The 23,746-nt window shown below is 48.2% G+C and overlaps 16 protein-coding genes across 16 annotated transcripts; 7 read left to right on the forward strand and 9 right to left on the reverse strand.

Annotated features, from left to right (window-relative positions):
* Positions 1–20: 20 nt before the first annotated feature.
* Positions 21–1,283, reverse strand: Bathy03g00910 (unnamed protein product; the record flags this gene model as incomplete). Its single annotated transcript, XM_007514399.1, has 1 exon — positions 21–1,283. The coding sequence occupies one exon, from the start codon at positions 1,281–1,283 to the stop codon at positions 21–23; it is 1,263 nt and encodes a 420-aa protein (XP_007514461.1).
* A 482-nt stretch (positions 1,284–1,765) lies between these two features.
* Positions 1,766–3,157, forward strand: Bathy03g00920 (monodehydroascorbate reductase; the record flags this gene model as incomplete). Its single annotated transcript, XM_007514039.1, has 1 exon — positions 1,766–3,157. One exon carries the CDS (start codon positions 1,766–1,768, stop codon positions 3,155–3,157), a length of 1,392 nt encoding a protein of 463 aa, XP_007514101.1.
* Positions 3,158–3,426: 269 nt separating this feature from the next.
* On the forward strand, positions 3,427–5,244 carry Bathy03g00930 (MATE efflux family protein; the record flags this gene model as incomplete). Its single annotated transcript, XM_007513965.1, has 1 exon — positions 3,427–5,244. One exon carries the CDS (start codon positions 3,427–3,429, stop codon positions 5,242–5,244), a length of 1,818 nt encoding a protein of 605 aa, XP_007514027.1.
* Positions 5,245–5,418: 174 nt separating this feature from the next.
* On the reverse strand, positions 5,419–6,759 carry Bathy03g00940 (aldo/keto reductase; the record flags this gene model as incomplete). The annotated part of the gene is made up of 1 exon (XM_007514375.1): positions 5,419–6,759. The coding sequence occupies one exon, from the start codon at positions 6,757–6,759 to the stop codon at positions 5,419–5,421; it is 1,341 nt and encodes a 446-aa protein (XP_007514437.1).
* A 286-nt stretch (positions 6,760–7,045) lies between these two features.
* Positions 7,046–7,827, forward strand: Bathy03g00950 (ADP-ribosylation factor-like protein 2; the record flags this gene model as incomplete). Its single annotated transcript, XM_007513966.1, has 2 exons — positions 7,046–7,153; positions 7,237–7,827. 2 exons carry the CDS (start codon positions 7,046–7,048, stop codon positions 7,825–7,827), a joined length of 699 nt encoding a protein of 232 aa, XP_007514028.1.
* Positions 7,828–8,721: 894 nt separating this feature from the next.
* On the reverse strand, positions 8,722–10,941 carry Bathy03g00960 (unknown protein; the record flags this gene model as incomplete). Its single annotated transcript, XM_007514265.1, has 1 exon — positions 8,722–10,941. One exon carries the CDS (start codon positions 10,939–10,941, stop codon positions 8,722–8,724), a length of 2,220 nt encoding a protein of 739 aa, XP_007514327.1.
* A 203-nt stretch (positions 10,942–11,144) lies between these two features.
* On the forward strand, positions 11,145–12,074 carry Bathy03g00970 (heat shock protein STI1; the record flags this gene model as incomplete). Its single annotated transcript, XM_007514324.1, has 1 exon — positions 11,145–12,074. One exon carries the CDS (start codon positions 11,145–11,147, stop codon positions 12,072–12,074), a length of 930 nt encoding a protein of 309 aa, XP_007514386.1.
* A 70-nt stretch (positions 12,075–12,144) lies between these two features.
* Bathy03g00980 (FRA10AC1 protein) lies at positions 12,145–12,705 on the reverse strand (the record flags this gene model as incomplete). Its single annotated transcript, XM_007513853.1, has 1 exon — positions 12,145–12,705. One exon carries the CDS (start codon positions 12,703–12,705, stop codon positions 12,145–12,147), a length of 561 nt encoding a protein of 186 aa, XP_007513915.1.
* Positions 12,706–13,022: 317 nt separating this feature from the next.
* Bathy03g00990 (C-5 sterol desaturase) lies at positions 13,023–13,922 on the forward strand (the record flags this gene model as incomplete). The annotated part of the gene is made up of 1 exon (XM_007514404.1): positions 13,023–13,922. One exon carries the CDS (start codon positions 13,023–13,025, stop codon positions 13,920–13,922), a length of 900 nt encoding a protein of 299 aa, XP_007514466.1.
* Positions 13,923–14,326: 404 nt separating this feature from the next.
* On the reverse strand, positions 14,327–14,707 carry Bathy03g01000 (thioredoxin; the record flags this gene model as incomplete). Its single annotated transcript, XM_007514143.1, has 1 exon — positions 14,327–14,707. One exon carries the CDS (start codon positions 14,705–14,707, stop codon positions 14,327–14,329), a length of 381 nt encoding a protein of 126 aa, XP_007514205.1.
* A 600-nt stretch (positions 14,708–15,307) lies between these two features.
* On the forward strand, positions 15,308–16,144 carry Bathy03g01010 (tRNA (guanine-N(7)-)-methyltransferase; the record flags this gene model as incomplete). Its single annotated transcript, XM_007514067.1, has 1 exon — positions 15,308–16,144. The coding sequence occupies one exon, from the start codon at positions 15,308–15,310 to the stop codon at positions 16,142–16,144; it is 837 nt and encodes a 278-aa protein (XP_007514129.1).
* Positions 16,145–16,395: 251 nt separating this feature from the next.
* Bathy03g01020 (predicted protein) lies at positions 16,396–16,752 on the reverse strand (the record flags this gene model as incomplete). Its single annotated transcript, XM_007513970.1, has 1 exon — positions 16,396–16,752. The coding sequence occupies one exon, from the start codon at positions 16,750–16,752 to the stop codon at positions 16,396–16,398; it is 357 nt and encodes a 118-aa protein (XP_007514032.1).
* A 328-nt stretch (positions 16,753–17,080) lies between these two features.
* Bathy03g01030 (predicted protein) lies at positions 17,081–17,776 on the reverse strand (the record flags this gene model as incomplete). The annotated part of the gene is made up of 1 exon (XM_007513900.1): positions 17,081–17,776. The coding sequence occupies one exon, from the start codon at positions 17,774–17,776 to the stop codon at positions 17,081–17,083; it is 696 nt and encodes a 231-aa protein (XP_007513962.1).
* Positions 17,777–18,137: 361 nt separating this feature from the next.
* Positions 18,138–19,102, reverse strand: Bathy03g01040 (predicted protein; the record flags this gene model as incomplete). The annotated part of the gene is made up of 2 exons (XM_007513929.1): positions 18,138–18,752; positions 19,058–19,102. The coding sequence occupies 2 exons, from the start codon at positions 19,100–19,102 to the stop codon at positions 18,138–18,140; spliced, it is 660 nt and encodes a 219-aa protein (XP_007513991.1).
* A 183-nt stretch (positions 19,103–19,285) lies between these two features.
* Bathy03g01050 (predicted protein) lies at positions 19,286–22,534 on the reverse strand (the record flags this gene model as incomplete). The annotated part of the gene is made up of 1 exon (XM_007514106.1): positions 19,286–22,534. The coding sequence occupies one exon, from the start codon at positions 22,532–22,534 to the stop codon at positions 19,286–19,288; it is 3,249 nt and encodes a 1,082-aa protein (XP_007514168.1).
* A 349-nt stretch (positions 22,535–22,883) lies between these two features.
* Positions 22,884–23,729, forward strand: Bathy03g01060 (predicted protein; the record flags this gene model as incomplete). The annotated part of the gene is made up of 1 exon (XM_007514175.1): positions 22,884–23,729. One exon carries the CDS (start codon positions 22,884–22,886, stop codon positions 23,727–23,729), a length of 846 nt encoding a protein of 281 aa, XP_007514237.1.
* Positions 23,730–23,746: the final 17 nt, after the last annotated feature.

The raw sequence follows: 23,746 nt of genomic DNA on the forward strand, positions 1-23,746 counted from the left end.
TTCTCAACGTCTTCTTCTTCTCAAACGTCGTCGATGCTTTTCTCCGTCGCTTCTTTCAAGACTTTCTTGACGACTTTTTTGTTCTTCAACGAGTTGATATGAATCAACCCTTGAACGGCGGTTTCGTTCACCGCTCCGGGTAAATAGTCTCTTCCAAATAACGTTTTTAATCCTGGGACTTTCTTGGTTTCGCCCGTCGGGAGCTGGTCGTACGTCGCGGCTAAAGGACCGATGTATTGCACCAACACCGAATACAAAGGTTGCAAAACGCGTTCCGAGAGTTCAATCATATCCGTCACGTCCCGTCGTTTGTCGATGTATTCGTCCTGGTCGGTGTTTTCAATCATGGTCATCAGTCTATCGAAACCTCTCGATAACTCCGCGCTCGGCCATAATCCGTACTTGTCCGATCTGTGTAACCAAAAAAAGTATCCCCACTGAAACTCGAAGAACAAACGTTCCTCCAACGACTTGCCTCTTTTGAGAACGCCAAACTTCCTCGCGAATCCCCCCAACGAGCGAAAGACGTCGTTACGAAACGACGACAACTCGAAATTCTCCGGTAAATCCTTCAAATCTATTCTCTTGTAACTCTCGTCTCTGCAAAACGACCACCCTTTCCCTTCCATGATTCCCCAAAACGCCTCCTCGCTCAAGTCGTCCTCGAACTCGTAAATCTCCTCCAAAGTCACATCCACGTCCCACCCGGCTAACTCTAACGCCGCCAACGTGTGATGATGATCGACGACGTAATAATACCCCCGGTACTTCACCGCCGGTACCGGTTTAATCGCCATGTATTCTCTCGCGTTCTCCTCGCTCGAGAAGTTCGACAACTTATAAAACGTCCAGTCCCATCCGCACGCGGTTTGCGACGGTTTCGCAATCTTCTTAATCTCCGACCACGGTTTCGTTTTCGTCGGGCATAACTCTTCGTCGATGTTCCCGATGGAGTCTTTGTTTGAGGACTTTTTTTGTTCGTCTTTGTTTAAAACCGCGTTCAGTTTGGAGACTATTTTATCCGTATGAATTATTCGTTGCACAGAAGAAGATCCCGTCTTCTTTTTCCCACCACTCGAAGAAGAGGAGGTCTTCTTCCCTTTCGCCGTTCTGCTCTTTGTCGATCTCGCTTCGTCCACCGAAGACGAAGAACGAGGAGGCGCGAAACATCCTTTTCGACAACCTCTGTTACTCTTCGTAGTATTCGTCGACGAATCAACGCGTCGCGTCAAAGACAGCCGCGACGCCAAAACGGCGGTGGTCGTGCTCGAGGTAAAACTCATCTTTATTCAAACCAACAACCAACAACACAACCACAACGGGTAAGATTTTGAATATTTAATGATGCGTGTTTAAATCTTTCTCTCTCTCTCGGTCGCACGGTCTCCGCGCGTAATACACCACCGAAAAAGAAAGAAAGAAGAGAGAGCACACTGCTATGCGCGCACTTCTGAAACGCTTTAATAATGCGTAAACACCCGCCCTTCAAAAGAAACACAAGAGAGAGAAGAGATTAGAGAGACGGTTACGTCAGAGGAGAGAGATACGAATATTCTTCTCTCTTTTCTGTGTGTGAGGAATTCAAAGAGAGAGAAAAAAGCTTCAAAAAAGGACTGAGAAATCTAATACGTTGTTTGTTTTCCAACACGAGAGTACTAGTACTACGAATAAAACTCTGATTAAAACTCTACGTATAACGGCAAACGAAACACCTTCCCACAAAGCGAAAAAGTATAAAGACACATATATATAAGTACATAATAAAATGGCGCAAAGAAGAGTGGTGATCGTTGGCGGCGGGAATTCCGCGGGCTACCTCGTGCGAGCTTTAGTTGGCGCACCGTCGTCGTCGTCGTCGTTGTCGTCACCATCATCATCATCGGTAACAATCGTGTCGGAGGAAAACGTCCTGCCGTACGAACGCCCGGCGCTGTCGAAGGCGTTTTTGAACGAACAGTCACCGGCGAGATTACCTGGGTTTCATACCTGCGTCGGGGGCGGTGGGGAGAGGCAAACGGAGGAGTGGTATAAAGAGAAAGAGGTGGAGACGAAATTGGGAACCAAGATCACGAAGTGCGATTACGAGAAGAAACGGGTGGAAACCGCGAGCGGAGAAATAATCGAGTACGATGCGTTGGTGATTGCAACTGGGGTGAGCGCACACAAAGGGTCGTTTATTGAAGGTTTTGACGGAAAGATGTGTAAAGTTTTGAGAAGTCACGAGGACGCGTTGGAAGTGGTGAAAGCGATGGACGCCAAGCCGAAACATCCGGTGGTGGTCGGCGGCGGGTACATAGGTTTAGAGGTAGCCGCGGGGATGTGTGCGAGAGGTTTAAAACCAACGGTCGTTTTGTTAGAATCGAATATCATGGCGAGGTTGTTTACGAAAGAAATCGCCGCGCATTACGAACAGTTGTACGAATCGAAAGGCGCGACGTTTATTAAAAACGCCTCCGTGAAGAAAATCAACGACGGGAAATCGGTCATTTTGAACGACGGGAGAGAGTTGGACGCCGATTTAGTCGTCCTTGGTGTCGGTTCGGACGTTCGACCAAACGTGGAACCATTTTGTGACTCTTCTTCTGGCGGGCTGTTGGAGAAAGGAAAAGATGGCGGGATTAAAGTAAACGGCAAATTTGAAACGTCCCAAAAAGACGTCTACGCCATCGGCGACGTGTGTTCGTTTCCGGTTCGTTTGACTGGACCAAATGAGAACGAAGAACATTACAGAATGGAACACGTGAAACACGCCAGAGCATCTGCCGCGCACTGCGCGCGAACTCTCATCGGTGAAAAAGACGTCCCGGATTACAAATACGAACCGTTCTTCTACTCCAGGGTATTCGAGCAACCGAATTCGGACCGCCCAGTCTCTTGGCAATTCTACGGTTTCGGAGGCCACGCGGCGATGGAAACCGGGAAAGTCTCCGCCGTCGGCCCAATTGGTGACTTCAAGCCGCAACTGGTCTCCTTTTGGATCGAAACGTCCACGAAAAAATGCATCGGGTGCTTCCTCGAATCCGGCGGTTCCATCGAAACGCAAATCGCCAAAGACTTGGGGGAGAAAAATCCAGTCGTCGACGTCGACGCGTTAGCGAAAAGTGCGACCGTCGCGGAAGCCATGAGCGTTTGCGCGGAAGCGTTGAAGAAAAACTAGCGTGTGTATCATGTAGTTCAAATTGTCATCTTCTTAAAGTTAGTTGTCCAGTAATAAAGGTGTTGTCTTCGATTTTTGATTTTTTGTTGTGTTTTTTTATGTTTATGTCGACGTGGCAAAGGACATCTTGGGAGACTTCTCTCCTTGTGCGGAAATGCTTCATTGTACTCCCTCACATATCTTTACCACCTGTCGTCTGTTTTGTGTTTGAGATAAAGTAACATCGAAAGAGAGAGAGAGAGAGACGATACTGCAATAATTCTCTCGTCATGTTGAGCTCGACGTCGTCGTCGAGGACGGGTGTCGCGAGCTCTTCTCCTTCGGGTGAAAAGAATGTAATGAGAAAAACGACGTGTCAATTCTCGACCGGCATCTCGACCTCCCAACACCGCGCGAAGAAGAAGAAGAAGAAGGAGGAAACGCTAAACTGCTCTGAGAAAAGGGGCGAGACGATACAAACGAGATCATCGTTTGTTGTTCGCGCGACAAAAAGTGACGAACGCAGCTCCAGCGCGGGGGAGTATTTCACGAGCAACAAAAACAATACGTACACATTATCCTCTCACTCGAGGAAGAAGGACAAAAACAACAATTTGGTCGCACACGCGTTTGATGCGACCATGGACGAGAATAAAGAAGATAATAACAGCGAGATCAAGAAAATAGTAAAACCTAGATTTGGCATGGCTATAGATCCGGAAGTGTTACCTCGCAACGACGAGACGGATAAGTTAATCATGAAACTGTTCATACCGGCGGTGTTAAATTTTCTTATCATTCCTTTGGTTGGCATCGTTGACGTATTTTGGGTAGGAAGAATGGGCGATGCGGTCGCGTTGGCAGCGCAAGGCGCGGCGAATCAAGTTTTTCAGTCGGCATTTTGGATCATATCGTTCATTCCTTCCGTAGTGGCGCCGATGGTGGCGAGAGCGGCTGCGGGTGGGGATAAAGCCGAGTTGCAGAATAAAATCGGCGAAGGGATATTTTGCGCGTTTATAGTCGGTTTGTTCGGGATGACTGTGATGGGATGTTTGAGGAATCCTGCGTTAGGTTTAGTTGGTCTAGATCCGGTTTCAGCGACTGGGATACAAGCGGCGCCATACATCGGGATTCGAGCGTTGACGTTTATTCCGGCGATTGTCAGTACGGTTGGATTCGCGGCGTTTCGAGGTACGTTGGACGTGACGACGCCAATGAAGATTACGTTGGCGTCACAGTTAATGAACGTTATTTTAGATCCGATATTTATTTTTGGTTTTGGGATGGTTAAAGCTTTAGGAGTGGCTGGTGCCGCGTTGGCGACGTCGATGAGTGAGTTAGTCGCCGCTGGGTTGTACATCGGGACTTTATTGAAACGAAATTTGGTTACGGTGAGGTCAATATTGAAACCGCCAGATGCGAAAGCGATTGGTGCTTTACTCGTTGGTGGCGCCGGAGTGCAGTTGCGATCGCTTGCGCAAAATATTACGTTTTTAGCGGTGACGAGAACGATTTTGACGATGGATAGTACGGGCACCGCGGCGGCGGCACATACGGTTAGCTCGCAAGTTTTTCAGCTCGGCGCGATTGCTATCTTGGCGTTGTCGACGATTGCGACGATTTTGATCCCGCAGCGAATGCACTCGAAAGAGTTGGGCGGCCCGTTGGCGGCAAAAGCTGTCGCGGATAGATTGTTAGCTTGGGGCATTCTAATCGGAGTTTTCTTGTTCTTCATGCAATCGGCGGCAATTTTTGCCCTTCCGTTTTTCACGCCGATCAAAGACGTGCAGACATTTGCTGTTTTACCGACCTTGATTGGAGCGGCGTTGCAGCCATTAAACGGTATCGTATTTGTTGCGGAAGGGTTGATGCAAGGTCACCAAGCCTTTTTGCGACTTGCGGGCGGTATGTTTGTGAGCACCGGGGTGATGTTGACTGCGTTGAGATTTGAAGGGTCGACGTTACCAGGCGTGTGGATGTGCTTCGCAGCGTTCAACACGTGTCGACTTTTGTTTGCGTTGAGACATCACTTCGTAGATGGGCCGTTAGGGTGGAAGCACTTGAACGCGAATCAGATGAAATGGGAAGAGACGAATAAATCGGCGTAAAAGGAGATGAGAGCATCGAAACGAAAAGAACCACAAACAACAACAACTAATATACTAATATTGTCATCATTCCTTTAATATTATATCAACACGTGTTGCTTTTATTTATTATTCTGCTATACAACTCTAAACGCCGCTATTCGCTTATTATTTCCAGCTCGAAGACGTTAAAAATTACCACTTTCCTCCTCGTTCCCAATCGTAGCAGTCGCCGGTTGCTTTGGTCGTGGAGGACAAAACTTCGTCGATTTTACTTTTATCTTCCGCGTCGAGCGTAAATTGGAATAACTTTTGATGATCTTCGACGTGAAAATCGTTTCGCGCGCCTAAAATAACCGCCAAAACGCTTTCTTTCTCCAAAACCCATCGAGTGGCGACATTTGCGATGCTCTGGTCGTGTTTTTTCCCAATCGAGTCGAGAACTTTCAACAATTTTTGCAAATTACCCCAACCGCCGAAGTTTCTTATCACCGACGAATACTTCCTCTTCGAGCCGGTATCTAAAACGACGTCTTTTACGTCAGTCTCTAAGAACTTGCTCGATAAAAAACCGCCGGCTAAAACGCCGTACGGTAACAATTTCACTCCGCTCGCCTTGCAAAACTCGTTCATCTTCAAATCCGGTCGTCGATCTAACAACGAATACTGAATTTGGTTCGAAGAAATCTCCGCGCCTTTGTTAATCATCTCTTCCATTTTTTTCGTGTTGAAATTCGTCAACGCGACGGAGCCAATCAAACCTTTCGCTTTTAAATCAGTCAAATGCAACGCGCAATCAATATATTGCGAACTCCCGTAATCGTTCCAATACATTTGTACCATATCGATCTTCTTCAACCCGCCTAAGCGTTTGCTCGGAACATCAAACGCGTTCTCTTTCACCCATTTTTCAGTCATCGCAACTTGTTCTCTCCCAACGCAACACAGCTTCGTGTGCACTCGACACTGTTCACTGTTTCGATTGCGCTTTAAAAAATCTCCAATCACTAATTCGCTGTCGCCGTATCCGCACGCCGTCGGCCCGGTGTCGAACGTCGTAATCCCCGCATTTACAAACGTCTCAAAATCTTCCACCGCGCCTTTATCTTTCGACGTTCTGTCATCCGCCGGGTCGCCTTTGTGTCCACCCGATAACTGCCAGCATCCTTTAATCACCGCGGAAGGGTACTCTTGGGTAAACTTCAACGGAACCTCAGTTCTCGGTATTTTAGGGAGAGCAACAGAAGCAGAAGAAGCTTCTTCTCCGGCAGCGGCAAACGCGCTGCTTGGCACCAGCCCGGGTAAAATCAAACCAGACGACGACGACAACATCACGGACGCTCCTCCGGCGACTCGTTTCATCAAATCTCTTTTCGAGAGCAACGTTTTGTCGCGCAAAAGCGCATCGTCATCACCATTACTACCACCACCATCATCAGAAGAGCAAAAGAATGCTTTTCCCCGACCACCACGAGAGGAGGAAGGTTTGGAAGGTGTTGAAATCATCGAAATCGAGGAGGAGGAGAGCGAAAACATGTCGATGTTCTTGTTTTTCTTCTTCCTTGTCTTCTTCTTCTTCTGTTTCTTCTTCTCTCGACCGGTTATACGAGCGTTTGTTTTGTGTGTATTCGTAGGTCAAATGTGCCAAAAACCTGAGCAGAGGAGGAATTTTTGGCGGAAAACTCGCAACTGCCACGCGTAAAAAAGTCACTCATCAGCAAAAACATCATCACATATAAAAAGACACACATCATTATATCATGGGACTCTCGACGATAATAAAGAAGGTACAGTGCTCAATACTATTGTTTTATTAAGCGTGATGCCGTCGAAATCGTCGAGGCGTCGTCTCGAACGAGCGCGTCGTTTGATTTCTGATTTTTTGAAAATTTCCCTCGAGCTCGAAACAACTCTTTCGCCTCTCGTTGGCGTTGACTTTCTCGAGATGAAGAAACTTCCCCCCTGCTGATATCTTCTCTGTCTCTTCTCTCTCTCAAACGACGTAATCAACAGGTGAAGCGCAAAGAGCGAGAAATCCGAGTCTTGGTCGTGGGCTTGGATAACGCCGGGAAGACGACGATCGTGAAAAAAATAAACGGCGAAGACATTTCGAAAATTTCACCAACCCTCGGGTTCAACATTTCCAGCTTGCACTTGAACGACTATCGATTGAACGTTTGGGACGTCGGAGGTCAGAAAACGTTGAGGACGTTTTGGAGGAACTATTTCGAAAAAACAGACGCGTTGGTGTGGGTGGTAGATTCCACCGATGTCGCTCGATTACAAGACTGTAAGAACGAACTGGATGTGATATTGAAGGAGGAGAAACTCGTCGACGCGAGTTTGTTGGTGTTGGCGAATAAGCAAGACGTGGAAGGGGCGATGAGTGGAAGGGATATTGCGGAGGCTTTAGGATTGGTTAGTATTGGTAGTAGTAATAGTGTTAGTGTTAGCAGTAGCGAGGTGTTGAGTGGAATGACGTCGAATAGTAGCAAACGACGATGGCGAGTGCAAAAATGTTCGGCGACAACCGGGGATGGGATTTTAGACGGGTTCGAGTTCATCACCGAGGACGTCGGGAGTCGCATGTTCACCTTAGATTAACGATAATAAATAGTATTGGTACAATGCCATTTATTTAGACCTTCATCCCTAACTTCTCTCGTATGCTAATAAACGCCTTCTTCAACACCTGCGCCGGCACCGGGTTCACGTTTCGAAACAACGGCACCACCTTCTCTCCTCCTTCTCCTCCTCCTCCTCCTTCTTTCACTATCAACGCTACGTAATAAAACGCATCCGTCGTCGTCACCGTTTCGTTTATAATCACGTTCTCTATCTTTTCTATATCGTAAAAGCGGTCTCCGCTTATATCGACCCCGAGATTAGGTATCACCCGCACTATTTCGCTCTGTCGCTTTCGCAGAAGATACGAGGACAGAAGCCACATGAAGCTTAAATACAAAACAGTTACCGGTTTAAAGAACACCTCTTTTTGCCTCTCTATCGAGGCGGATGTGTTCACTAAACCAACCGCAACGGCCATTACGATCAACGCGCAGGATACGAAGACTTCTATTTTGCTCTTTTTCAGAAAGACTTGTACCGATATCGACTCGTCCGTGAATTGTTTTTCCTGCAAGACGTGTTCCCGAACTCGGAAATTGGTCGAGGAGACCGTCGCTTGAATGGATTTTGGGTTTTGCTCTCGTTTAACCGAACGCCACGCTCCTTTCTTGTGATGATGAGGATGATGACGATTGGACATTTTCTGTAATCTAAGTGCTGTTACTATCGACGCTTATGTATATATTATGTATATATTAAAGGTTTAGTATTAAGTTTGGGGAAGGAATTTTTGTGGTGTTACCTGTAGGTGTTTTTTCTTTGTTGTTCTTGTTTCGCGTACAGCGCTACTATTATTAAATCTCTACTCTCTCTCTCCCACTCACACACACACACACACTCTCTCTCTCTATGGATATATCCTACTACACATCATCTCTCGGAATGAAAAACGCTCTCGCCGTGTTCGAGCCACTCATCTCGAGTGACGACGATACCCGCTGATGACGACGATGACGACAAAGACGATAAACCTTTCCAAGCGTCAAAAATGCCGTCTTTGCTACCGTTTTTACTCAACGTCACCGTCGGCGCCATGCCTGGGTATGAGTTTGAAATCACGTAGTCCTGCAAACGGGTCTGCAAACCAGGGAGGCGCGAGAGTCCGCCGGTTAAAACGATCGAAGCGTCTTTGCCTTTCTCTTGCAAGATTTCGTGCTCGACGTCTTTGCCGCATCTTTTGAAAGATTCTTTTAAAGCGTCTTGTACGCCGCCTTGCGGGATGATGAACTCGTCAACAATGGCGGCTAAACCTCCACGAGTGTCTTTCACTTGTCGAACGATACCTTTGGACGCTAAAATCTCAGGATGAAACAAAGATTCTGGCGCGCGAATACGTTCGGCTCTCACTTTCAATTGTCGAGCTTCCATACCGGACAATTTTCGGATTTCGTATTGCGGGTCCACCGCTAAGACCTCTGCTCTCGCTTTTTCCCACAGCGATTCGCACGCGGATACTTTTTGCGCGCCCGGGTCTTTTATTTCGCCGTCGATGGCTTTATCCGCACCTCGCGCCATTTGTGAATACATGGACCAATCGTCTTCGCCGTCGCCGAACCCTTTGTCGGTCGTGTTTTGTTTTTCTTCCGCTTCTACTTCGTCTAACGTTTCTTTATTGCCAGCATGCATCGCCATTAACTTCGCGCGTTTTCTCGCCGCGGTAGTTTGCCGCCTGACGCCTTTTCTACCACCGCCTCCTCGCTCGCGTTCCTCGTTCGCTTCTTCCTCCGTGACGCCTCGAACTTCTAAACTTCGAGCGTATCGCGCGTCCTTCAAATTCTTCTCCGCAGTCTCCAACGCGTTCAACAAACCTTCGTAAAATGCTCTCGGATCTTTCTCTATGGCTGCAAATTCTCTCGCATACTTCTCCGTGTTGTTTCGAACAGTGTCTCCTTGTGCAAACCGTTTCACCATGGCTATTTTTTTATCGAAGTTGTGTTTCGCTTTCGCGACGACGTCGTTCAAATCCAACTCTTTGATGCCGTATTGAGGTGTAAATTGTAAGATTTTCGTTTTTGCGTACTCTTTACCGTTCAAACAGTCTCTCCATGCCTTTGTTTCTTCCTCGTAATTTGTCGATACGAGAGCCATCTCTCGAAACAACTGTCCTTGCAACGCCATCGCCGCGCGACCGCTCCCGATTTTCCCAGTCTCCACGAACATTTGGTTCAAAAAATTCGCCTTGTGCACGCTCTCTGCGCGTTGCGAATCCAACGCCATCTTTCCAAAGCAGTCGATTAACTTTTCTCCGCCAACGTCTACCCTCGTCGCGCCTTGCATTTGCGCTTTGCCGTTCAAAAAAGGCACGATTGAACAGTTCGAGTGACCTAAATTAATAACCGCGCCGGAACCAATCTTCTCTAAAGCGCCGACCGATTCGCACTCGCTGACTAATTGTAACTCCTTAAACCCAATTTTCTCCAAAATAATCTCGCACGCGTCCGATTTCAATCGCACGGGATTCCCGAGCGGTTCCGTCGCGATCATTTTCCGTTCTCGCACAGATTCTCCGTCTTCTCCGTTCGCCGACGTCGCCAAACGCGAGTCTCGACAACATCTCGCCACCACGGCCTCGAACAACTCCTGATCGCAAAACAACCCGTTATCTTTCGCACTCACCGTCGCGCTCGTTCTCCCGCATTCAAATCGACCTAATAGGGATTTCTTGTTGCACTCCTCGGACGTTTGAAAGATTGGATTATACTCGCCGACGAAGACGCCTTTCGTCTTCTCTCCTTTCTTGGCGAGCAAATCTTTAGGTAAAAAGTACCCGCGAGTGGTCACCGACCGAAAGAACAGAGACGGTCCGTTTGAAGAAGAAGATACAAACCCAGACCGAGCGTGGTACCCGCCCGCGTCCACTAAGAACGAATCCCTCGTCGACGAAGACTCGAAACTCTTCTTTTTCTTTCCATCGTTTTCTTCGTCGTCTCTGAATGCGTTCCAATCCAAAAACGGTTCCAAGTACACGAACGGAAGTTGTTTCTGTCCTTTTTCTTCACCAAAAGTCGTTTTTAAAGCCCCGTCGTCCTCGTTCGCTCCTTTTTCGCCGTGGTCTGAAATCGAACGAGGAGGAGGAACCGTCGTCGACATGGTGTTGTTGTGTCGACAAGACAGAGGGAAAGAAGGGGAAAATTCTGGGGAAATTCAGAAGGAATAACTCTTCGTTACTAATCACCACGCGCACAAAGCGCAACAAAGGAAGAGACAGAGACAGACACCCACACGCACAACAGAGAGAGAGAGAGAGAGAGAGAGGAACGACGCGACAGTTTCATCTCGTCTCGTCACAATAAATGTCCAATAACAACAACAACACCATGAACGAAGACAAGAACAAAGCAGCGCTGAGTGCGAAACAGCGAGGCATCGACCATTACGTCGCGGCGCGATACCAGGAAGCCGAGCAAGCGTTTACGGAAGCCATATCCATAGCGAATAAAGATGATCCGAGTTTACACTTGTATTACAGCAATCGATGCGCTTCGAGGATGAATTTGGAGAAAATAGAAGAGGCGTTGGTGGATGCGAAGAAAACGACGGAACTGAAACGAGATTTCGCGAAAGGATGGTCGCGGTTGGGACAATGTTTGCACAGACTCGCAGCATCGAGCGGCGGGGATGTGAAAAAGTTGGAGGAGGCGAAGAGAGCTTTGGAGAAGTGTTTGAGTTTGGCGAGCGAGAACGAGGAGGCAAGAAGGACTTTGCGCGCGGTCGAGGAGAAGCTGACGCGAGAGAAGGAGAGGAGAAGAGCAGAGAGAGGAGGGAATACTAGAAGTAATAGCGACACTGCGAGTGAGAGTGGGGGTATCCTCTCTCGCCTGGGAGATTTCTTAGGCGCGGTCAGGTATCAATATTCGTACGGGTTGTCGGATAACGGAAGAATTGCGGCGAACTGCGTCATCGCGGCGTTTTTGTTCTTCATCCTGAGACGATGGATTGGTTTAGGCGCCCGGAGCATGGGGCGGAGCACGTATGGAGATCGATTCGATCACGATTACGGTGATTACATCGACGATAACGCGTTCACGTTTGGAACGTTTCTCTCTTGGATGGTTTTGTACGTCGCCTATAAGAACGGCGCGTCTCCGTTTACTTTGTACATGTTGGCGAACAATCTCGGTTTAATTGGAAACGGGAGAGGGAGACGCGGCTACGGAGGTGGATACGGCGGATACGGAGGTGGTTACGGTGGTTACGGTCGGCGCAGAGGCATGTTCTTCTAAATCTACTACTTTTGTTGTTGTTGTTGTTGCAACAACGTTTCTCTTTCTAATAATTTATCTATGACTAATTCTATTTCTTCTTCCTCCGGCGGCTTCGGTTCATCTTCTCTTCGCACGCGGGACAGACGACCACCTTCACCAGCGCGTTCTTCACTTCCCCTTTCCCCCCTTCTTTATACCGAAAATTCAACTCAAACGTTCCTAGATTCTTCCTCTCCGAACATCTCTTCTCGCCGCAAATATCCACGCCTTTGCCTCTCGCGACTTCTTTCTCCGTTCTCCATCGCAAACCGACGCCTTGGGTGTCCCATCGGGACAAATCCGGAATCGCGTACTCTTTGAACAGTTTTCCCTCGTATTTTTTCGCCACGCGTTCGCCTTCGTTTAATAACGATAACATCGCTTCTTCCTCTTCGCCTCTTCCTCTGCGAGTCCTTGTTTCCTCCTCCTCCTTTTTGTCATCATCATCATCATCATCCTCTCGTAAAAATCTGTGATGTTTCTTCAACTCGTCCAAATCCGTCGTCGCGTGCGTCTCTCCGCCACTGCTTCTCTCTTCTCTCCGCGACAAAAACGCCGCCGTTTGATGACCTTCCTTCCTCGCACCACGAGTGAGAGTAGGGTCTCGCATGTGTTACTCTTGTTCTTACTTTTTTTTACTATTATTAGTATTATTTTATTAGTAGTAGTAGTAGCATTCGTCGTCTGCTTTTTGTCGTCTCTCGTGTGTTTTTAAAAAATATGACGTTTTTGGCAATCCTCTCGTTTTTTTACATGATTTTTCACTCTGCTGAAAAAATTGACGTCATCTCGGTTTTTTTATTCTCGCACGTCGTTTTGAACTCTCATCGTCATCTTTAAAACCGGACGAGAGGAGACACTTTGAAGGAGTGACAAAAACACGCTTTCGCGTGAATTATATAATAAGAATAACAACAACATAAAAGAATGTTAGAAGTACCGACAATCATCGGCCTGGGTTTAGGATTCGACGGCTCCGCGAACTGGGTGAACAAATTTATCGTTGACCCGTATCTCTTTGGCATCAAATCGGAAGATTTCAACCCGGAAACGCACGGTTTACTTCGGAAGTTTCTCGTCATCTGGGGGTTTCTTTTGGTGATGACGTATTTGTTTTATTTCACGTTTTGCCCTTTGACGTATTATTTCCTGTTCAAACGGAAAGATAAAAAGACGGGAGAGAATAAAGCCAATTGGTTCCAACGGGAAGGGAAGGACCAGGTGAAGAACGAGATCAAGACGAGTTTGTGGTCCATAGCGGTGATGACGGCGATGACGGCGCCGTTCGAGTTGTTGGTGGAGAGCGGGAAGACGAAGATATATTGGGATTTGAACGAACACGGCGGGAAGTTGTACGCGTTTGTGATCGCGCCGATTATGTTCGTAGCGTTTTCGGATACTTGTATTTATTGGATACATCGAGGATTGCACCATAAGAAGTTGTATAAACCGTTGCATAAGTTGCATCACAGGTATAAAGAGACGACTCCGTTCAGCGCGTACGCGTTTCACCCGATCGATGGGTGGTTGCAAGGGTGCCCGTACCATATTTTTGTGTTTTTATTCCCGATGCACCACGTGGCGTATTTTATATCTTTAGCGTGCGTCGGTATGTGGACGATAAACATTCACGATCGCGTGACGTGGAATTTACCGTTCGTGAACGGGGCAGCGCATCATACCGTCCACCACACGGGATTTAATTATAACTACGGGCAATATTTGGTGTTTTGGGACAAGTTAGGTGGGAGTTATAGGGATCCGTTTGTCACGGCGCCGTATAACGGGACGCCGCTCGATAAAGAGAAGAGGTTCAAGACGAGTTGAATAGTCAAACTACGTATTAGAGAAATTTTTGGACAATTACATAACGCACGTTGTTACTATATTTATTATTCATTGTTATCTTCTTCACTCTCTTACTCTCTCTCTTTATATTTATTATTACAAAACGGAAAATTATTTGCGAATTATTGTAAACTCTTCTCGTTCTCCTTCTTCGCGTCTACAACAACGACAACAATGTCTCGTCCATATCCAGTCTTCCATTCTCGCCTGCCAAACACTTACTCTCTCTCTCTCTCTCTCTCTCTCACTTACTCTCTAATATATTTAATTGTACTCTCTTATTATATAATTTGACTCGCGCTTCTTCTCTCTCTCACTTTTTCTCTCCTTCCCTTTTCAAAGCGCTTCCGTCGTCCTCTCTTTTATATACGCTTCACAACACATTATAAATACTTCTCGATAGTCCCAGTCAACGTACTCTTCGGCACCGCTCCAATCACCGTATCCATCTTCTTCCCGTCCTTAAAAATCATAACCGTCGGGATCGATCGGATCCCGTATTCCGTCGCGATCGAAGGCGACTCGTCCGTGTTCAACTTCACCGCTTTCAACTTCCCGGCGTATTCCTCCGCCAACTGATCGATCAGAGGGGCTATCATTCGGCACGGGCCACACCACGGCGCCCAGAAATCAACGAGAACCGGGACGTCCGATTTTAACACGTCTTGTTCGAACGTTTGGTCGTTCACGACTGAAGTCACGCCTTTAAGGAGAGAAGAGAAGAGAACATTAAGGCGGTGAGTATTTAGTACGAGATTAGTCATTTTTCCCAAGAAAACCGTATCCAGTATCCACGTCTCTCTGACGAAGCAAATTCTTTCTAACGAAATTTATCTTTTCACGTCGTAAACGGAGACGAACGAGGTCGGATCTGGATTAAAACGAGGGAAAGGAATCGAAATATACATTCAAACGTACCGGAAGTGCTCGTTTCTTCAGCTTTCACGCGTAACTGGTTCCCGCGCTGACCTTTTGAGGAAGATCTTCGGGTGTTGATTTTCGCGGCATTTTTAACCGAGAATGTGCTCGATGATGATGGTGATTGGAGCGCGAAGGATTGGCTCATTTTTTTATCGATTGATGATTGTGCGTCGCGTTTAGCGGTTACTCGTGTGTTATTCGCGAAATAAAATTTAACTCCTAAAGGTTAAATTCGTACAGTTCGTATCTTAAAATGAAACGGCGATGTGTCGTTGAGACGATTAAAGCGTTGTTGTTTTTGACGCATCACGTAAAACAGATATGCGCGTAAACTACTATATCCTCCTCCTCTCCTCGTTGAAAAAAGGAGAAAAAAAGTACGAGACCAAACAGCAAAAAAACGACGGCTAAACTTTGGGAGTTTTACTCAAGAAGAGAGCACTATGGCAAGAATAGAAGAAGGAGACATTAAAGACAAAGAAAAAGAGGTAGATTTACTGGGCGAAATCGCAGTTTCGGCGAACAACCAAGGCAAATCCATCCCGAGGAAACGAGACTACCGACAGAGAGCGCACTGTAACCCTTTATCGAACGGAAAGTGGGAGGATTTACCGACGGCGCCGGATTCATTTCGAGAGGATGCGCACTTTGAGAGTGCGTTTTTAGACAAGTTAAGAATGGAAAAGAAAGGAGAAAAGGAGGCGAAAATAACGTTCGCGGATATCGGGTGCGGGTTTGGCGGTTTGCTCGTTCGGTTGAGCCCGTTGTTTCCGAAAGAGTTGATTATTGGGATGGAAATTCGGGCGCAAGTGTCCGAGTACGTTCGCGAACGCGCTTTGGCGCTGAGGAAAGAACATCCAGGCGAGTATCAAAACATTTCAGGTTTGAGGACAAACTCGATGAAGTTTTTACCGAACTATTTCCAGAGAGGTCAGCTGAAGAAGTTGTTCTTTCTGTTCCCGGATCCGCACTTTAAACGGTCGAAACGACGTCGACGGATAATACAAACGGCGTTGATTGCAGAGTACGCGTTTTGTTTGCGCGAGGGCGGGATTTTATACACGCAAACGGACGTAGAAGACGTCGGGGATTGGATGAAAGAGAAGTTAGACATGCATCCGTTGTTCCGACCGATGACGGAAGAGGAGTTAAACTCAGACGTGTGCGTGGAGTTGTTGAGACGAGGGACGCCGACGGAAGAGGGACAAAAAGTAAAACGCAATAGCGGATCGACGTGGTTACATTGTTACGTCAGAGTACACGGAAATCCGAGATATTAGAAACATTATACACGCGTATTTTTGGTTAGTTCTTGGCCATTATTGGTCATCATGCTCAGTCAGTTTATAATCGTAGTTTTAGTTTGTAGTAGTGTGATTATACTGATATGTAAAGCAGCTTTTGAACGAATGCGAGTACTTAGTCTCGTTATCTGACGCATCACTCACATTTTTCGCGGTACAAGATGTTATCGTTATGTGTAATGTTACAAGTTCTTCTTCTAAATCTATCTACGTCTCTTTTTATCGAGTTATGTCTGTTCTCCTCCTCCTCCGCCGCCGCCCTCGCTCTGTTCCATTATCTTTTTCATCTCTCTATCGTACTCGTACCGTCTGTATAACTGATACAATCCCGTCACTGCCATCGCCGCGTTCACCGCCATCAAGTTATAGTTTTTCGGCGTAATATCCAAGGAATATTTCATCCAGATCAACCCGGTCAAGGCGACCGCGCTTTGTTGCGGCACCGAAAGTAACTCCGGCGGTCTTTGGAAATCTTTCACGTTGGCGATGGTTATCGCCCACTTCATGGTTGGCGCCCAGAAGAAGATGGTTTTCGGCCCGGCCGGGTGGTTCAAAAACGCTCGGAACGATGACGTCGCGGCCATTCTTTCTTTCGGTGGTGCGTCTGATTCTTACGCGTTTGTTCTTTCTTTCTTTCTTTCTTCAGCTCGTAGTTGCGCGTCTAAAAAGTGAAGATAAAGCAGCTTCGTTTGTTCCTCTTTAGCGGTGGGACTTTCGCAGGCCGACAGGAGCGAGAGCAAAAGAAAGAGAGAGAGAGAGACAGACGTTATCGAAGGAAGGGTTTTTTGCGTTGTTATCATAATTTATATACATGCATACAGGTTTTCAACGAGGATCTATGAGAGTTACTTTTATATATTCGCGGCCTCGCAACCCGTTGCTTGCGCTTTCTCTTTCTCGCTCGCCCTTCTATTAAGACTGCAAATCGCACTCCTCGCACTCCTCGTCTTCTCCGGCCTCTCCTTCATCCTTGGCATCGTCCATGCCCCTCCCGTCTAAATCAATACCGCCTACCCCTTCCTCGGCAAACGAGACTGAATTCATCATGTGTTCTCGCAACAAACTCAAGTTCTCTCGGTTCATTTTTACGCCGCAGTCTAATCCGCCGGTATCCGCGAAGCGTTTTATCCATCTTTGAAGCAAATCCTCCCTCTGCTTAATCAATCGTTCCGCGTGATCTCTTCTTCCTTCCGCGAATAACGCTCGTATGAATTTCTGTCCGTCGTTTTTATAGTTCACGCTGGCAAAATTATACAGCCATTTATACTCGCCTTTTCCCGGGCTCAAATCCGTCTCTTGCATCTGCGCTAAGGAGGACTTCAACGCTTTGAAGGTGAAATAATTGACCAGTAAGTTGTCCACGTCCGCGAAGGAGTCGCCGTAATTGCCGCCTAAATCCCCGTTTCGCACGATCAAAGTGCCTCTTCTTCTGTTGTTGTTCTTGTTCTTAGTATTCTCTGTCGTTCGTCTTCTTCTTTTAAAGTTGGTGTTCGCGTTGGTCGTTACGTGGCCGAAGGCAGACGAAGCGTTCGGGACTTTCTCGGAAAAGGAATTATGATGACGCGCGACGACGGGGGAAAAATACGGCGCACGCATCATCAACACCATCATCAACTCAACCTCGAAGAGTATTCAAAGAGATAGAAAAAGAGAAAGCGTATCGGTTTTCGTCCGAAAAGAGAGACAGAGCGCGCGCAAGTGCACCACCACCAAATTGGAGTAATGACGACAGACCGATGGAAAAAAATTCAAAAAGATCCAAAAACGAAGATTTTGGATTTGTGGCTAGAAAACACCTCTAAAGCGACGGAGAGCGAGAGCGAGAGAAGGAGCAGAGGAGAGCGCAAGAGAGGGCACACGCGAAAACACCACGCATAAACGATGACGAGAGCGTTGTTTCACCCGGGGTACTGTATATATATATCTTCTATTCATCGTATTTGAATGTTTAAATACTTACGCGCTCTGTCTACTCCTCCGAAGAAGGAGACGGAGCGGCGGGAGGAGTAGCGGCGGGGACGAGAGAAGGAGCGGATTTTAACTCTGGTTTATCGCTGGCTGGCATGCGTCTGGACGATCGTTTCGTCGCCGCCGGCGGTTCCGAAGTGAGCTTTTGTACGGTTAAATACGCGCCGCCTAACACCGCCGCGCCGAACAACAACGTCACCAATAAACCGATGCCGGGTCCGCCTTCGGCGACTTCAAAATCTTCGCCGCGGACGGTCGCTTCGTCCACGTTGCCGACTCGGACCGTCGTCGGTCGTTTATATCTGCCTTCTGTCAACGTCTTCGATTCCGGTCGGTTGCCGTAAGAGTCCGGAGCGTCTTCTTTGCGCAACGTCGGGAGGTTGGAGACCAAGTTCCCGAGCAAACCGGACGGTTTCTCGTCGTCTTCGTCGTCGTCCTCGATTGGTTTTTGGCGAAACCGCGAGGAGTCTTGCGCGGGAACGAAATCGTCGTCCTCGCTTCCAGCAGCCGCCGTAACTTTATACCCCGACGTCGACGCTCTTTTCGAGGACGACGAGCGTTGTCTAAAGGTGGCGGTGCTCAACTCTTTCTTCTTCTGACCACCAAGATTTCGAGTCTGTGTGATTAGAATATATAATAGAATAAGAAGAGAGAGAGAGAATGTGAGTCATCGCACATAAAAAACAAGAGCAAAAACAACGGAATAATAAAGAGCGAGTTTTGTGGAAGAGAATGACGCAAAGGTGTTGGTGTTCTCGCGCGCGTTACGTGAGAAAAAGGAGCCCCGCGTAAAATCTCTCTCTCTTATCAAAATGGGGAATAATACTCCTACTCCTATTACTTTCGATGATGACGAGGAGAGACGATGTTGCGAGACACACGCGCAGCAAAGGGACGATAATAAAAGAGAAAGAGACGTACCGAAGCTACGACGAACGCTCCGTGATTTTGCGCGGAAACAAACATAACTTATGTGTGTGTGTATTTGTGGGGATGCTTTTTTCTTCTACAAAAATATCCACGTCATCACTACATTTGTGGCTCAGATAAAGTATGGCAGTTTTTAGTATTTACCAGTAGGTACCTTAATGATGATATATACGACATCTCTCTCTCTAACACGGTTTCGTTTTATTGTAATTATCAGTATTATTGCGGCTTACTCGTGGTGGCTTCGCTCAACACGTCCTCGTCGGTGACTTTTCTCGGACCGCTCATCGGGTTGAAGTTCCTTTTTAACGCGTCGCGATTCCCGAGGAGGAACCTTCCCAACGAGAGCAACTCTTCTTTGACTAACCAGGAGCGAACGGCGCCTCGTTCGGCGACGACGGAGCCGATGTTTTTCTCCGGGACCGTGAATGGAGAATTTAAAGCTTTCATGGTAGCTAAGACTCTCGTTTTGACCGGGGATCGGCCGTAGACGGTGGAGTGTTTGCCCCAACCGGTGACGACGGAGATTTCATCGGGAAGGTCTCGGATGGAGATGGGGAGCGTTTCTTTGCTCGTACCGGTGAGGAGGGTGCGAGTGCCTTTACCAGCGGATTGGATATCCATCGGAGCTAACGCACGTTGGCGCATGCGTCTCAGCCACCAACGCAAGACACATTGGGCGGTGCCAGCGGAGCGGACTCGGTGCAAATCGAGAACGCCTAATTCATCTTCGCAGCCGAGGTAGCCGTATTTGTTTTGAGCGTCTTCGAGGTATTGCGTCGCGCGGTCCCATTGTCCCATCTCTTCGCACACATCGATTAACGCGTCAAAGGTCAACGCATCCGGAAAGATTTCCGGCGTTTCTTTCTTCATCAAGTTCATCGCGTTTTCAGCCTCGCGCCATTTGCAGGAGGCTTCGAAGGAGATCAACAAAGAGTTGTACGTGTGGACAGTTCGCGGAACTTTTTCGGAAATCATTCGGGAGAAGGCATCCGAGACCTCATCGAAACGGCCGTCGGCGTAGCACACGCGCAGGTACGCGTCGTACGCGGCGGTTTGAACGCCTTTGTTATTCTTCAACTTGGCGTTCAACGCTTCATCGCGAATAATGTCCAAGAGTAAGTCTGGAAGTTCGCCCATTGGGTTGGATCTCGATAACAAGTCGTCGTCTTCGTCTTCGTCGTCTTCGTCGTCGGAATTTAAATGCGCATTATCTCTTTTCGCGACATCCTTCGCGGCCATCGTGGACGGATCGTCCTCCAAAGCCTCAATCTTCAAGCCTTTCCAATCTTCTTCTTCGAGCGCCAAAGCTTCCATGCGTTCTCTCGCCAACACGAGCTTCTCTATGCCACACAAACAATCAAAAGTTATGGAATCCGGTAACAAACCGTCTAAGAGTAGCTCTTTATACGCTCTCGCGGCTTCTCGCCAGTCTCTTCTCGCCGTCGATTCCATCAATCTCGTATTGTACGTGATCAAAGTCGGAACGATGCCTTCTTCTCGCATCATTTTCAAAACCAAATTGAAAGATTCGTGGTCGGATTGTTTCGCGCACGCGCCGAGAGCGGAGTTAAAAACAACCGCGGAACACCGTAACTTTGGATTCCTCGCGCATCGAGTGAGTAAATCCAGCGCGCGTTTACAGTCTTTATCACCGGTAGAGGTATTGTTCCCGTGCGCGGCAATCATAACCGCGTGCGTTGTTTCATTCGCGAACACACCATTCCTCGCCATTTGGGCAAAAATTGATTCCATGTCGCCAATTTTGCGCTGCTTTCCGTAACTCGTGATTAACGAGTTGTATGTGGTGACATTTCGTCTCACGCGCGGATTTTTCGCCATAGAAGTGAACAATTGAGCAGCTTCCGGATACTTCGCCGCGCTCACCGCGGCGGATAACAACGCGTTGTGCGAGCCCGTATCGCAAAAGCACCCAGGCGTGTTCTCTAATTCTTGAAAGGCCGCCAACGCTTTTTCCCACTGACCACCTTTCCCGTACGCGCTGATGAGGGATGTGTACACTCTCACGATATCGTTGGACGGACCTTTGCGATCTCTCGCCACGAACGGTCTTCGTTCGCCGTATCCGCCGCCGCCATATCGTCCGCCACCACCACTCCTCGAGTATCTGCTATTGTTATAACTATCTTCATCGTCTTCTCTGTCGTCGTCATCTTTATTGGTTTTATTCTCGTATTCCGCGGCGATTTTATCTAAAGTTTCGTGCCATCCAACGTTTGGATCTCTTTTCATTTCCTCAAACGTTCTCTCCGCTAACCGCCACTCGTGCGCTCGAGCGTACGCCGCGATAACTTCGTGGTACGTTCTTTGGTTCGGTTTCACGTCTGACTTCTCTTGTGCTCTCATGCGTTGTAACAAAGTCGTCGCCGATCGATACGCCGGTGGCCGAGCTCGTTTACACGCTCTCAGCGCCGAGTTATACGCCCTCAACGGCTGCGCGCACTCCATCTCCAACAGCGCCTCCAACGCCTCCAAAGCTTTCGGCGCGTTCCCGGTATCCGCGGCTAACTCTAACTTGGCCCAACTCTGACCGACGCCCGGCGCGGAAATCGCCAACGCGTCGTACTCATCGCTTCCATCGTCGCCAAACTTGTCCACGTTGGCGGCTTTCAAAGCATCGTTCTCGTCCGCGTCGTCGTCCTCGTCCTCCCGACTAACCGAATCAAACGCTCGCAACACTTGATTGTAACTCTCCACGTTCGCGCTTCGAAAACTATTTCTGTTCGGATTCGACGACGAAGAACTGCGTCCGCCTCGATTGTACGAATCCCTTCTTCCTCCACCTTCGTGATCGTCGTAAGAAGAATGACTACTATTACTACTGCTCATCATCAGCTCTTCGTCGATGCTGTTCGCTCGTTCGTATTTCCTGGGAGGCGAAGACCCATCACTTCTCCCGAAACTCGCCTGCATCGTGCCTTGGTATCTCGACGCGAACGTCGCCGTGCGTTCGCGCGTGCCCGCCGCCGACGACTTCGTTGATGACTCCGACGTTGAGGAGAGTTGTTTTTTATCTTTCGTCGAAGTCTGTCGAGAAGACAGAGAAGACGAAGAGGAGGAAGAATTCTCTCTTTCGGGAGACGTCCCCGGAGGGTTATCCTTTCGTCGCTCGTTCTTCATCTTCGTCTTTGAAACTTTCGGTTTACGCGCGGGTCGCGAGACTTTCTTCGTCGTCTTGTTCGTGGTCATCATCATCGTCATCATTTCGTCGTCGTCGTCGTCGTCGTACTCCTCCGATTGCGCGTTGGATGAGGAACTGTCGCTGTTCGTGTTGTCCCGAATCGCGTCCAATCGCACGTGGTCGCCTCGGGTATGACGACCGCCTCCATTCAAGGCGGCAAGGCCACGCGCTGACGACGAGGATGTTTTTCTTCGTCTCTCTGCCTTTTCATGCGCGGCAACAACGACGACTTTTGGCGTTGACGCAACCGCCAAGGCCACTCTCATCGGTCGCGCTCGTGGTGTGTGCGTGTAAATCTGTCTGTCTGTGCGCGCAAGCGAAACGTGTCTGAAACTGTGCGGTGTGTGTGCACGAATTAAGGCGCGAGCGCTTCGAGTAAAACTCGTCCTCTTCTCGAATAATTTCTTGGCAAATTCTTGAAAAAGTTCCTAGTTGGTACTTTTTGGCGGTTTAAATCGTAGAACAAAAGACAAAATCATCTCTCTCTCTTCTGTGGTTTTTTTTTGTTGCGCTTTTTTTTTTGCGTGTTGTCCGAACGAGAGGAGCGAACGCTTTCGTGATGGTTCGTTACACATTCTCCACTCGAGCAACAACGCAAAGAGTTTTAGAGACACGATGGAAGCTTCAAAACCACACACACTTCTCTCTCATCGAGGAGAAGGACAAAAAGTTGCGCGTCGCTGTTCTCATCGTCGTCGTCGTCGTCGGAACAACAACAACGAGAACTTTAACCGGGGATGTCGGTATGACCAAGAGTCAACGTCAAAAAGAGCGGGAAAGGTACCGGCAACATTGGATGATGTTTCCCCGTCGCCGTGTACTTTGTCTGTTGCGGATGAAGAAGAAGAAGACAAAGAAGAAGAAGAAAGAAGAAGGCAAAGCGGTAGTAATTATTATGAGAACAACAGTAGGGATGATGATTGCACGAGAAAGACGAAAACGAGTTCTGTTGCCGTCGGAAAACGACAGACGATGATGATGGTTTTCACCGCGACGCTTTTGAGTGGTTTTGCAACTGTGCAGAGTCCAGCGAAAGCGCTCGCGAGAGAGAATACCGTCGTGGTAGAAGCTTTAACGAGCGCAACATCGGGGACGATAAAAGGGTCGGTGATCTTACCGAGCGGGTACCACGTGACGAGAGGCGCACGAAGTCGAATTCAGACGACGAGTTCAAGGCCGGACGTCGTGAAGATTACGAACGGGGAAAAGGATTTAGGGAACGCGTTACGGTTCGAGGTGGGATACGCGAACGCGAAAGCGGAAGACGAGGTGACGGTGAACGCGCTGGTGTATTTTTGCCAAGACGACGACGTGTGTTTGTCGCGCAACGTATCGTTTCGGGCGAAGGTGGTGGACGGAGGAGGAGATTCGTCTTCTTCTTCTTCTTCGGCGGTTGATTTGACGTACTCGATTCCAACGCCCGAACCGGAAATCTCGTTCGCCGTGCCGCAGTTTGAATAACAGAACGCGTGCGCGAT

The sequence above is a fragment of the Bathycoccus prasinos genome, assembly GCF_002220235.1.
Source record: "Bathycoccus prasinos genomic : Chromosome_3".
In the NCBI taxonomy this organism is placed as follows: Eukaryota; Viridiplantae; Chlorophyta; class Mamiellophyceae; order Mamiellales; family Bathycoccaceae; genus Bathycoccus; species Bathycoccus prasinos.